The 13,118-nt window shown below is 37.3% G+C and overlaps 1 protein-coding gene across 4 annotated transcripts in view; it reads right to left on the bottom strand.

Moving 5' to 3' along the window:
* Positions 1–1,774: 1,774 nt before the first annotated feature.
* The window catches only part of LOC5573976 (isocitrate dehydrogenase [NAD] subunit gamma, mitochondrial), an 84,736-nt gene continuing 73,392 nt past the window's right edge, over positions 1,775–13,118 (bottom strand). Inside the window, exon 5 of one of the 4 annotated variants that reach the window (XM_001654969.2) lies at positions 1,775–2,062. In XM_001654969.2, coding sequence (XP_001655019.1) covers positions 2,050–2,062 — 13 coding nt within the window. In that variant the 3' untranslated portion in view covers positions 1,775–2,049. Of the gene's footprint in view, positions 2,063–10,982; positions 11,740–11,938; positions 12,789–13,118 lie in introns of those variants that run through there. The other 3 variants (XM_001654971.2, XM_001654970.2, XM_021855953.1) reach the window with 3 other exon arrangements.

The following is a 13,118-nucleotide window of genomic DNA, read 5'->3' as shown; positions in this document are numbered from 1 at the left end:
CATAGTCAATATTTAAATTTATTTGTTTAATAATATCGAGGGTAGTATTGAAGGTTTTTTTTTATAATTCGATACCAATCGCAAATTTATACGGCGGGGGAGGAACTTTCAATTTTGCTTTAATTTTTTACCAAAAAAAAATCTCACCAGGTTTCTTTACGTATGAAATTCGTTTAAATTGTCGACCTAATGTGTTGGTGTAGTAAAATTTATCAACATATTAAAATCCTGCGGTTGTTGTGCCAACCCTTCAAAAGGCATTTTTTTTTTTGTGGCAGCGAATGTAAATAAAACACATGGATGATCATGAGGGTTGATTCTAACAGCTTTTTCAGTTAAATTAGATAGTGATTTGTATCACATATTTTGACCGCATCACTATCGAAATTTATTTGAAGTTTACCTGGGAGAGAGAAACCAATACAAAATTTCTGTACGTCATAGTGAGCCGGGATTCCGCTGTCACGAACTGTCACTGTGAGCCCAGATCTCACACATTGGACTAACATGGAAAAAGCGTGTAACTGATTAAAACACATTTTCGCATTTCATCAAAGGTGACAAAAATTGAATGAAAATCAATTAATGCACATAATGCGAGTAATGTCACGTGAGCACCTTTCAACTGATTGAATATAAAGCATTGAAAAACGCATCGTTTTACTTTTTCCAATGGAAATTAATATTTAGTGCATAGAAAACTGGCCTTTTTTCCATGTTTGTCAAGAAAGATCGAAAGTACACAACAAAAGAAAACTAGCAGTTTTCCCCAAGCCTGCCTTGATTGTTGTTGGCAAGCTGGAGTTATCTTGCAGTTCAAACAAACGCTGTTCTATATTTCGTGTGTAGTATCGGTGCCTCCCTCCCAGAAGTTTACTATCTATCTATCTATCTATCTATCTTCTGTATAAATAAAAATGGAATGGTGTTGGTATGTCGCGAAATGGCTTGGGAACGGGTCAACGGATTTGGATATTTTTTTTTTCTCCGCTTTGTACGTCAAGGGCTCCGACGTGTTTGTGTGTGTAAAAATACATGGATATTCGCCAGGAAAGTTAGAAAAACGAGAGTAATCGGAGCTACCATTTTGTGTGGGACGATACATAGCGTTTTTCAACAGCCTACTTGATGACAAGACGAAGTTTGTCGGGACCACTAGTAATTAAAAACTTCTGACAATAAATCATTGAGCTGTTTAGTGGAATTCATAAAAGAAGATGAAAAACCGAATTCAGTACTATACCATTTAATTCCACTAGAGTTTGTATCCTTTGACAGATACGCGTATTTCGCCCTCAACTGTAAGGCCGTCTTCAGTGTCGTGTACTAGACTCGACTTCTGACGTCGAATGTGGATACGATAGTGTTTTTTTGTATATAGTTCAACTGTATAACCTGGTGAAACTGCTCTATAAAACACAACTTTGCTTCAGCTTCCTTTCCGATCGTTTTAAAGTCGTTTAAGAAGAAGTTTTTCCTCGGGATTTCCCGGGATTTCGGAAAATAAAATCCCGAATCCAGGGATTTTTTGAGTCCGGGAAACAAGACCCTCTAGTTCTAATCTCAAAAGCCAACCTTATGAAAGGATCCCGAAAAACGGAATCAATTAAACTTATCAATCGATTTTCTGCACCGTTTTCACAACTTTACAATCACTAATTACCAAAAAACATAACTCAAGTTTTTCTCCTTTTCGAGAACACTTACCTTATTATCAGGTTACGAAAATTTCCATTTACTTACGAACGCGCACTTGAAGCACAATACTGGAAAATCCTTTGATTTTTTATTATATTTTTTAATCGTAGTTTAACGTGTTTCTTTAAATACCAATTATTTTACAAGCAAAAAATGTTCGATAATGCCATTAAACTTCAATGTACCGGTGGTGAACTATTTTGAATTAAAAATTAGCAGTTTGTTACCATTAGTTCGATATGAACTTCATTTCACAGCACGGTGTTCGATTATCGATTTCACGAAAAGCTTAGCACTAGACCATCAACTAATACTGTTATTTTTCATGCATCATAATTCTTTAGGAATTTCCTACAGCGGTTTCCTGTAAAAGAAAAAAGAAAAAAAAACTATTAGATTAAAAATATTTCATTTGTTTGAGAATCAATATTACCCTAGTAGCACACATGTTATAATTGAGGCAGAATAACTCTTATATGCCCAGATCTGGTCATATAAGAGTTATTCTACCTCTATTATAACATGTGTGCTACTCGGGTACCATTTCCAACCACATTTTGAGTTAAAGGTTTGAGTAACTTTTTCAAATTTAAGCTACTGACAAAGAAACTCATTCTTACATTCGTATCAATGGTTCGTACCAACAGTTTTACTAGTCACTGTCCCTTTCGAACTACACATATGCATCTGGCCGGAATGATCACCGCTCACTGTCTTTTCCAGCTCTCACCAAGCCCATCGAATAGATATGTTCAGACGATGTTAACAAACAGAGCGAGCGAGCATGCGTTTCCTCGTAGGCCACCCGTCCACTATGGGTGATCAGGTGGTCAAAAACTTGGAAAATAACTTGTTTTGATAGGTTTTTCTTGTTCGCTGTTCCATAGTAAACGGTTCTATTGAGATATTGCTGGAATACAAGCGCTGGACCTTTTGTAGTTTTGTCGATACGGAATGCGAAAAATTAGAGTTAAAAAGAAAATCAAAGAATGTAATGCAAACACAAGGTATTCGTTGATTGAAATATACTACACTATCGTAATTAGGTTAATCGCATAAGTAACCTATGTACATCGTTACGAAAATTGAAACTCTTATAGATGACATAAGACAGCAAACATATTTTCGACCGCTAGACTATATGAAAACTGCCCATAGTGCCATCCCAGCTGTGTGTTGCAGATCCCAGGCAAAGATTCTTAGTCCTAGAGTAGACGAACAGCCGGAAGTGAACCTGCAAATTCATCCCACTATCTCTGTGCCAAGTTCACCAATTCACAGTGGTGTTAGTTTACTCAATATCAGTTTATCTATATGCTTCTCCTCTTTTCAGATAGGAATGAATTACACCTTCCGAACGGTTTTTGTATGGGTTTTTGTGGTAAATATGCGTTAGGGGAAACTAAACAGCATGGTTCGACGAAAGGAGAGAATCAAAACAGAAACGGTTGCAGGTGAGTTTGGATGCGGGTGGGATCCGGAGATAGCGTTACTACGTTCCTTTAGATTGTGAGAGCAAATTTTAAGGTTAACTACGGGATAGTATGGTTGATAGTGTTTGATAAGTAAAGACTTGTCATACTACCATAACGACGGAGTTTATGGATGACACCTTGTTCAAGTGGGCAGCAGAAGCTGTCAGTTCAAGCTTGTTCGCTGCCATCAAATGACAACGGTATCCAAGCTTATCAACGTTTGAATTAGACCGTTGATGTTATAATAAAGCGCAAAATTGAGTTTGAGTTTGACAAAATCGAGCTACTTTGGATATACCGTCAAACAAGGCTTCTTTTGAGTTGTGTATGTAAGTAATATGAAGCAAATCCATCAAAAAACAACAAAAATGCTTGAATAGCGAAAAAAGTGTGTCCTTCAAGACAAAAAAGGGGCTACTTTGGACATTTTCAGAAATTTTCACAAATTGACAACAAAATGATTTTTTTTTCATAAGTTTCAAACTGATTCTATAGATTATCGTCCATTGTGATGTTATTGAACTTTTTTTATTGATAAATATAATTTAGAAAATTACAAAGCTCGAAACAATTACACATATATAACAATTAATTTCATCGAAACATGCTATTCACAATTTTCAGTTTGCAGTATGAAACTCAAACTTTCAACTTCCTTTTGAAAGGAACTATTAGTTACGAGTGCTTGGTTTTTAAGTTGACAAACGAACGACGTAACTGCTGCAATGTGGTACTCCGATGATTAATGAGTAATGCACAACAACTGTATTTTCTATTCCTCTTCATATAACATGAACGATATGTAGAAGGATCACAATACCTGTTGCTAAAAAGTAGTTTTCATTTGAAACGCAATCTATGAAGTAAAGTTTTGCAAGATCGTAAGGGAGTAAAAGTTTCCTTTTTTTATATACTTTTAGCTTCTTAGCAGTTTATTGCTAGCTTAAGAGTAGTTTATTTTAGAAATAGAAGGATGCAATGTTTTATACTACAAATTCATGTAAAATATGACAGAAAATATTTTTTAGAGATTATGTTGTGAACCTATCGTTGGTACGTATTGAAATATGTGTGATGTATGTCTATTCACTTTTCCAAAAATTTATTTTATTTTTTTATGTTGCAAAATACACAAACCAAAACATTATAATTAAATAAAAGTCGTAATAATAAGACCTTTGATCAATTATTTTAATAAACCAGCAATTTATAGCAATACACTATCAGAACTTTTCATGAAACATAACGGTTCCATAGTTTTTTTATGCTCCCAATAACTTTCCACGACTTGGGAACAATTCAAACCATGTTTGCATAGTCAATGTTTTATACCTTGTGAATATTTACATGGACTTTTTTGAAATGTTTTCTTGTTTATCCTGTTATTGTTGATGTTGTTCCAAAACAATTTCATTTCATGCCTAGTGGTAGAGCATACATTGATTAATAAAAGAACTGAAGATACAAAATTGCTCAGGTTGATATTTATGCTGCAAATAAATTCAAAAGGTGAGTGTCCAAAGTAACCACCGGAATCAAAAGTAGCCCCGTCCGACGGTAATATTTATTTTTAGTGCAATATCAATAACGTATAAAAAAAATTCAAATTATATCTATTCTTAAACGAGTAGTAGAAAAACTTAACTAAAATTAAGGTGAAGAATAATCAAATCCAAACTTCAAATTTTCAATAGCACAAATCTTGTGAACCGAACACCCGTTTAAGCTGAAAACTTATTCGATTGGTCACGACCAGCTAGGTTCTCAGTTTAAACGGATGTTTGGTTTTCCAGATTTGTGCTCTTGAAAATTTGAGGTTTTGCTTCGATTCATCTTCACCTTGAGATAATCACTCGAATTTGCGTTAGTTTTCCTGAGTGATGTAAACGAATGAAAATTATTCCATTCATTGTAGGCAAACAAAAAGCATTGTTCAAATTTTGACACCTGGGAAAGACAGTTTTATAAATAAAAGTTTTTTTCATGTACCGCAATATTTATCTCTTTTAAGCGATTCCTCATTATAATAAGTTTCTGCTTCAGAATTGAAATGTGATATATTGAACTCAACCTCATTAATTATTAATTTTATTACATTACCAGGGCTGGCTATAACTGTATCGGTCTATCACCGGTTAAGTTCGCAAGTTGTAATTATCGTGATGAGTTACAGCAGAGCATAAGCCCGAAAATGAGATCAATTATCAATAAAATTCCCCTTATTTTCGTTGTTGATAACAGATTCCTTCAACTTTTGAGCATATTTAGAAGGCTTTTATCAAGCAAGGTTGATCTTTCAATTTGATCAAAGTTGTTGATGTTGAAGCTCTAATTATGTGCTGTTGTCAACACTGTTGATCATGATATCCCTATCTTATTGAAAAAATAAGCGTTCAATATCGTAATTTAACGTATAAGTCATATGCCATTCATATGCTCATTTTTCTTAGTGCATACGATGTGAACATGATTTTATCAGCCTGTATTTCAAACATATTTTTGGTCTTACTTTATATTTAAAAAAAAACGTATATTTTCATACTTATTGTTCGTATTGTGTAGTCGTATAGATCCTTCTCAACTCAAAACTTTACTCAACACTTCCGAGGTTCCTGAAGCCGAAGCTTCCAAGCTTCTGGATAAGAAGCTTTCAAGCTTCTGGAGAAGAAGCTTCCAAGCTTTTGGAGAAGAAGCTTCCAAGCTTCTGGGGAATAAGCTTCAAAGCTTCTGGGGAAGAAGTTTCCAACCTTCTGGGGAAGAAGCTCCCAAGCTTCTGGAGTAATAGTTTCTAAACTTCTTGGGAGGAAGCTTCCAAGCTTCTGGGGAAAAAGCTACCAAGCTTCTAGGGAAAAAGCTTCCATGCTTATGGGAAGAAGCTTCCAAGCTTCTGGATAAGAAGCTTCCAAGCTTCTGGGGAAGAAGCTTCCTAGCTTCTGGGAAAGAAGCATCTAAGCTTCTGGGGAAGTAGCTTCCAAGTTTCTGGGAAAGGAGTTCCCAAGCTTCTGGAGAGAAAGCTTCCAAGCTATTGAGGAAAATGCTTTAGAAGCTTCCTGGAAGAACTTTCTAAGTTTCCATGTATTGAAGGGATTGTTGACTGTTAGTCTATCAACCATAATCAAAACTGACTTTCTACAGTCTGACATTTGATCAACTATAGTTTGACTTCTACTAGCCTCATTCTTTGCTTTCCTACTTTCCGAAAAGATGCTTCCAAGATTCCGGGGAAAAGTTAACAAGCTTCCTGGCAGAAGCTTCAGAGTAGCAGATGTTCTTGAGACACAAGCTTCCGAGATTCTCGAGGCAAATGTTTCCAAGGCTTTTGAGAGAAGATGCTTCCAAGCTTCAGGGGAAGAAGCTTTCATGCTTCTGGAAAAGCTTCCAAACTTCAGAAGAAGCTATCACACTTTGAGGAAGAAGCTTCCAAGCTTCTGGGGAAGAAGCATCCAAGCTTCTGGGGAAGAAGCTTCCAAGTTTCTAGGGAAGAAGCTTTCATGCTTCTGGAAAAGCTTCTAAACTTCAGAAAAAGCTACCACACTATGAGGAAGAAGCTTCCAAGTTTCTGGAGAAGAAGCTCCCAAGCTTCTGGGGAAGAAGCTTCCAAGCATCTGGGGAAGAAATTTCCAAGCTTCTGGGGAAGTAGCTTTCATGCTTCTGGAAAAGCTTCCAAACTTCAGAAAAAGCTACCACACTTTGAGGAAGAAGCATCCAAGCTTCTGGGGAAGAAGCTTCCAAGCTTCTAGGGAAGAAGCTTCCAAGCTTCTGGGGAAGAAGTTTCCAAGCTTCTGGGGAAGAAGTTTCCAAGTTTCTGGGGAAGAAGCTCCCAAGCTTCTGGGGAAAAAGCTTCCCAGCTTCTGGGGAAGAAGCTTCCCAGCTTCTATGGAAGAAACTTCCATGCTTCTGGGGAAAAAAATCAGAGGGGGTTGTGTACAAGACTCGACCGCATGACGTTAACTACGCCAAGTGAATTTCTGCATTTGAATTTGTCATAGTTGCAGCCTTCCTTTAGTTCAAACTCTAACATGATATCGCGACGGTCGAAACATTTTGGATTTTAAATTGACACCCAGTAGGGTGGCGGTACCAATGGTTGTAACATTTTTTGATAAAAACGACCTGCGCTATTTTAGGTGGATAGATCGCCTCTAGTTTGGCAAATTTCAGTTTTTTATTTTATCAAAAAGTCATATAAATAATTAAGTTTACGCAAAAAATTTGCTCCCTTGCACCAGTAGTTGCCGTCGTGCTCCAATATTGGAGCAACTGACGGAAGCAGTTTTTTAAATAGATATATAAAAATTAAGAAATGTCCCAGAGATAATCTTTATGCTTCATTCGAAAGATTTTAGTTGCTGCTTCGAGATCTGACGTCAAAAGATCTCTGTTAGAAAGGAATCGACATTTTCCCAATTTTCGACAGTCTATCGTCAAAAATCAAATGTTTTCTCCATTTGAGTAAAATGTTGTATAAATTTCCGACCGATGTTATGAGTATTCAAAATCTTACATAATTTCGTGACGGTCGCAACATTTTAGATTTTCAATTGACACCGAGTATATTACGGTTGTTAAGAAAATTTTCCAGTTTGCGGTAGCCGCAGAGTTCTACCGCAGCTGTCAATAGAACTTTGAGGCTTCGAAATCATTCCATCAGTGAAGCAAACAATTCAATCATAGTATGCATGAAAAAGAGAACAACAATCATCAAGACGGTATCCAAGGTATCATTGAAGCCTACTGATGATTTGCCAGTGCAAATCAGTGATGTGACAGCTGCGATAGCTTTTCGTTGAACCGTAAAACGGAAAGTTTTCCCTAAAATTGCAATATTTCCGTAAGACGTAGTTAACGTCAAAAGCTTCCAAGCTTCTAGACTTCGAAGCACCCGGAAAATTTTCCGTTAGAAACAACAAAACATTAGGGAAGAAGTGAACTACCGTAAAATCGGGTGTAATTGATCAGAAGGGTGAAATTGATCATCGTATCACACGATTTTATTTATTCGTAATGGAGCACAAATATCAATGTAAGCTACAATAAATGAACGTTGTTTGTCGTAACTGTATTGTTGTGTTTTTCTGCGTTAAAGAATGTTTATTACTATGAAAATAATGTAAAATTTCAAAATCATGCACGGTGCAGTATTGACAAACACCTATAAACTTCTATTTCTAAGCAAGGATTTGAACATGGTATAAATCTGAAAGTTTGTGAGGATGCTTGATGCTCCCTAAACCAGATTTCATTACCAAAACTCGTACCAATTAGCTCATATGGTTGAATTAATTAAATTTCTGTTAGATATCATTGAATTCCTTAGGAAATTGCATACATTTAGGCGTTTTCCGCGTATTTCTTGAAATTTAATTGTTCATTATTTATATAAATATTGCATTGTTAAGAATTTGACAAACATATTCGGATTCAGAGTGCTCAAATTTATCATGTAGAGTTGTTTTGGAAACTAACATTAGTGGCATAGACAAGTGATCAATTTCACCCCGAAATGAGATCCCCTGATTTTTTATTTTAGAGATATTTGTTAACATTAAAATGACATTTGTTAGAAAGTTTCGCTACATGAGTCGATGAAGCTCACCTTCGTACTTGTTTTCCTGCATTTAGTTGTTTGACATTGTTAACACTATAGAAAACAGACTAGAAAAACCGTGAAATATGATCAATTTCACCCGAAATTACGGTACTAGGTTTACATAAATCCAGGAAAAAACTGTCGAACTTCTAAGGGCAGATTTTTTAATATAATTTTTCAGTTCACTTATGAAGATTGTTTTTTTTTCTGAATGTGCTATCTTTTTTTGAGAATGTTCTACAACTTAAGGATTTTCGGATATAACACCCTCCAGCTTATTATCCTAGGTATCCAGCTATGTTATCGTTCGTTGTAGAAAAATCTCTCCACGCATTTGAGAGCTTCGGGATGTAACACTTTCTAAGCTTCATGGAAAAAGCTTTTCTAGTTTCATGAAATTTACCATTTATCTGGTAAGAAGTTTTCCAAGCTTTCGAAAAATAGACTTTCCTGAGAGAAGCTTGCCAAGCTTCTTGTGAGGAGCTTTCTAAACCTCCTAAAAGTAGCTCACCTAGCTTCATTAAAAAGCTTGCAATAAAAAGCTTCCAAGTTTCCTAGATAAAATTGACATTCTAGAAGAAGCTTCTTGAAAAAAAGCGTTTCAAGCTTTCTGAAAGAAGCGTTGATATTTTCTGGGAAGATGAGTTCCAAACTTCCAGGAGCAATCTTCGATTTTTTTGGAAAGTAGCTTCCAAGCTTCCTGGAGTAAGTTTCACGGAAGAAGCTTTAGAAGTTTTACGAAAGAATCTTTAAAAATTTCACTTCAAGGAAGAAACTTCAGAAGCTTTCTGGAAGAAGTTTCTGAGCTTCCGGGAAGAAGTTTTCAAGTATCAATGGGATTGTTGGCTGTAAGTCTTTTAGCCTAAATCGAACCCGACTTTTTACTATTCGGCCTTTCATCACTCATTTCTGTATTTTGCCTTCTTCAAGCTTCGATACTTGCTTTCATTTTTTTTTCGGAGAGAAGTTTCCAAGTTAGAAGTTTCTAACCGTCCGAAGAAAAGCTTCAAAGCTTTCGTGCATTAACTTCCAAGTTTCCAGAGAAGTTTATCAGTTTCCGGAGAGAAGCTCCCAAGCTTCTGGGAATAAACTTCCAAGCTATTGGGGAAGAAGCTTTTTAAGCTTTTGTATAAAATTTTCAAGCTTCTGGAAAAGAAGCTTCCAAGCTTCTGGGGAAGAAGCTTCCAAGCTTCTGGGGAAGAAGCTTCCAAGCTTCTGAAGAAGAAGCTTCAAAGCTTCTGGAGAAGAAGCTTCCAAGCTTCTGGAGAAGAAGCTTCTGGGGAAGAAGCTTCCAAGCTTCTGGGGAAGAAGCTTCCAAGCTTCTGGGGAAGAAGCTTCCAAGCTTCTGGGGAAGAAGCTTCCAAGCTTCTGGGGAAGAAGCTTCCAAGCTTCTGGGGAAGAAGCTTCCAAGCTTCTGGGGAAGAAGCTTCCAAGCTTCTGGGGAAGAAGCTTCCAAGCTTCTGGGGAAGAAGCTTCCAAGCTTCTGGGGAAGAAGCTTCCAAGCTTCTGGGGAAGAAGCTTCCAAGCTTCTGGGGAAGAAGCTTCCAAGCTTCTGGGGAAGAAGCTTCCAAGCTTCTGGGGAAGAAGCTTCCAAGCTTCTGGGGAAGAAGCTTCCAAGCTTCTGGGGAAGAAGCTTCCAAGCTTCTGGGGAAGAAGCTTCCAAGCTTCTGGGGAAGAAGCTTCCAAGCTTCTGAAGAAGAAGCTTTCAAGCTTCTGGAGAAAAAGCTCCCAAGCTTCTGGGGAAGAAGCTACCAAGCTTCTGGAGAAGAAGCATCCAAGCTACTGTGGAAAAAGCTTCCACGCTGCTGAGGAAGAAGTTTCCAAGATTCTAGATGGAAGAAGCTTCTGGAGAAGAAGCTTCCAAGCTTTTGGGGAAGAAGCTTCCAAGCTTCTGGGGAAAAAGCTTCCAAGCTTCGAAGCATCCGGAAAGCTTTCCTTCAGAAATATTAGGGAAGAAGTGAAACGACCTGGTTTTACATAAATCCAGGAAAAAAACTGTCGAACTTCTAACGGAAGATTTTTGAATATGATTTCTTAGTTCACTTATGAAGATTTTTTTTGGAATGTGCTATCTTCTTTTTGAATGTTTTGCATTAAAACTTAAGGATATTCGGATATAACACTCACCAGCTTATTATCTTGTTATCCTATTTATTTATTGACTGTCCGCAAATAGTCTAATGGATTTCTCTCAAATTCTCAATGAATAAACAAATAACTGATAATCCTCTTAAATTTATTGACTATCTCTACCGACTGGATGATTAAGTACTTGAAACGTATTTCCTTAACTTTTTGCAAAAGATTCGATGCCAAAAACAATACTTGCACCTCTCGCACAAACGCAAAGATCGCCAGATCTCGCCAGAAATCTCTGGGAAATCGACTCTAAAAATTTCAAGTGGAGCCAATTTACGTCGCAAGATTACCTCAAACCGACGACACTGGGCAATCACCACCGCCATCCATCTTGGGTTTCCCTGACAACCAGCTGTGCGTTCGCCATGCGGCAAAGCTTACTTCGATGGCAGAGGGCGGTGGGTTGTGATTTTCCGATTTTCTGATTTCCCGGTGCGATGATTTATTTATGAAATTTTGCTTCGCTTCCTTGCTTTGCACTTTGCTTGTGCAGATTTTCCAACGGTCGACGGTGGACGGCGACATATTTTATGCATTGTAGTTTTTTTTCGCTTCTTCTGTTTTGTGTTTTGATGGAGGCACAAAACTTTTTCCCGAACAAACTCGCAACGCCGAAGCGAGCGAAGCGCAATGGTAAATACGGTAGCTAGTTGTTTTGCTCTGCACCCGGAGCGCGTTTCGGTTGCGGGAAGAGAAAGGAGAGAGGGTGCCGGAGTTTTTTTTTCTTTCTTTTCATTTTTTCATGAAGTCCTAGCAACGTAATATAAATAAAACAAAAACAGACTCAAGTGCACTTGGCGCGGACAAGAGCGAGCATTCTACCTCGCTTAACGTAATCTGAGATGCAATTTACATCCAAAGTAGTCATCGTTCGGAGTGTGGAGACATTTTTCATTTCGGTTGGAGAAGCGGAAGATAGAATAAAAATATGATAGAATTGTGCAGAGACAAGAGTAATATAAGCCTAAAGGACTTTTCGGGTAGTATGACAGTTCAAACGTAACAGGTTAGATGTAAAAAACGAAAAACACAAATATAACACTTACTTAAATGATGTTTATTAATTTCCATAAGAAAGAAAGTGAGAATCGATATAAATTTAGGCGTACCTTCGAATGCGATATCCAAATCTGATTTGATCAACGCTCACTTTGATCTTATTAACGGTGTCGTTAATAAAACATAACGCTTACTTATTGACCATACAACGGCTTGCTTCGGTTAATATCTGGCTGATTTTTGTGAGAGGTGGGAAAAGAACAAGAAACATGAAGTCACGCATACACACAATTATTTAACAACGCTGACATTCTGCCGAGACGATCGTTGTTAGAACTATTGTTTCCAATCACACGATGTTATGTTTAAGTAGGTCTGTACGTGTGTGTTTGTGATACGTGCGATGAGGTGGCTGAGGAAGGGTTGCCAGTTTCACGCTAATAAATAAATATGTTCAATCTTGTAATACGGAAGGAACGAGCACGGTAATTTTGGTTCCCGGTTTCGGATTCATTCAACGCCAATCGCTGCTCGCTGCTTCACCATGCCGGTTGCCTGTCGAAAAGGGAAATATGTCCAATTGTTTGGTTAAGATGTTTGATTTGTACTGCAGGGTGACGAGTAATTTTGATTTCCTCAACCAGAACCGCGCCCATTACCAAGCATATTTTTTAGTTGAGTCGAATTTCTATACAGTGAATCGAAACGATAGTATTCCCGAGTCTGTTAATTTTGCTCGCCTCCTGCGATGGATGCGTTCGTGCCAAATCGGGTCAGTGTTGCCAGTAGTTTGTTTGATTAGTTGTATTTACAGTAACGTTAGGGAAACTATTATGAAAATCTGACAAAAATGCTCGCTACTGTTTTAGTATTCTCTAAGCGTAGACCTGCCGAATAAAGAAATCCGAAAGAAGAGCGTTAGTGTGTTAGCGCTAGAGTTCTATACCTAATACCAAGCAGTCTTATCAAAGCAGCATAACTTTAGTGAACTAGTAATTTTCGATAAGTATTTCTAGTGTTGAACGTTGTCTATCTGAAACGAAACGATTACTATCCAAACGTTGCAACGATAAACCTCAATTCAGGCCCAATTTCAAAATATATCATAATAACCCTGTTTTGAACGCCATGAAATACATACCACTTCCGGACTAATTATGGGAACAAATTTATTTTAAATTGCCCTCAAATTGTAACCAATAAATTATCACTCAAAA

This window comes from Aedes aegypti, chromosome 3 (genome assembly GCF_002204515.2).
Source record: "Aedes aegypti strain LVP_AGWG chromosome 3, AaegL5.0 Primary Assembly, whole genome shotgun sequence".
NCBI classification, from domain to species: domain Eukaryota; kingdom Metazoa; phylum Arthropoda; class Insecta; order Diptera; family Culicidae; genus Aedes; species Aedes aegypti.
This window is presented reverse-complemented; position numbering and strand designations above follow the sequence as displayed.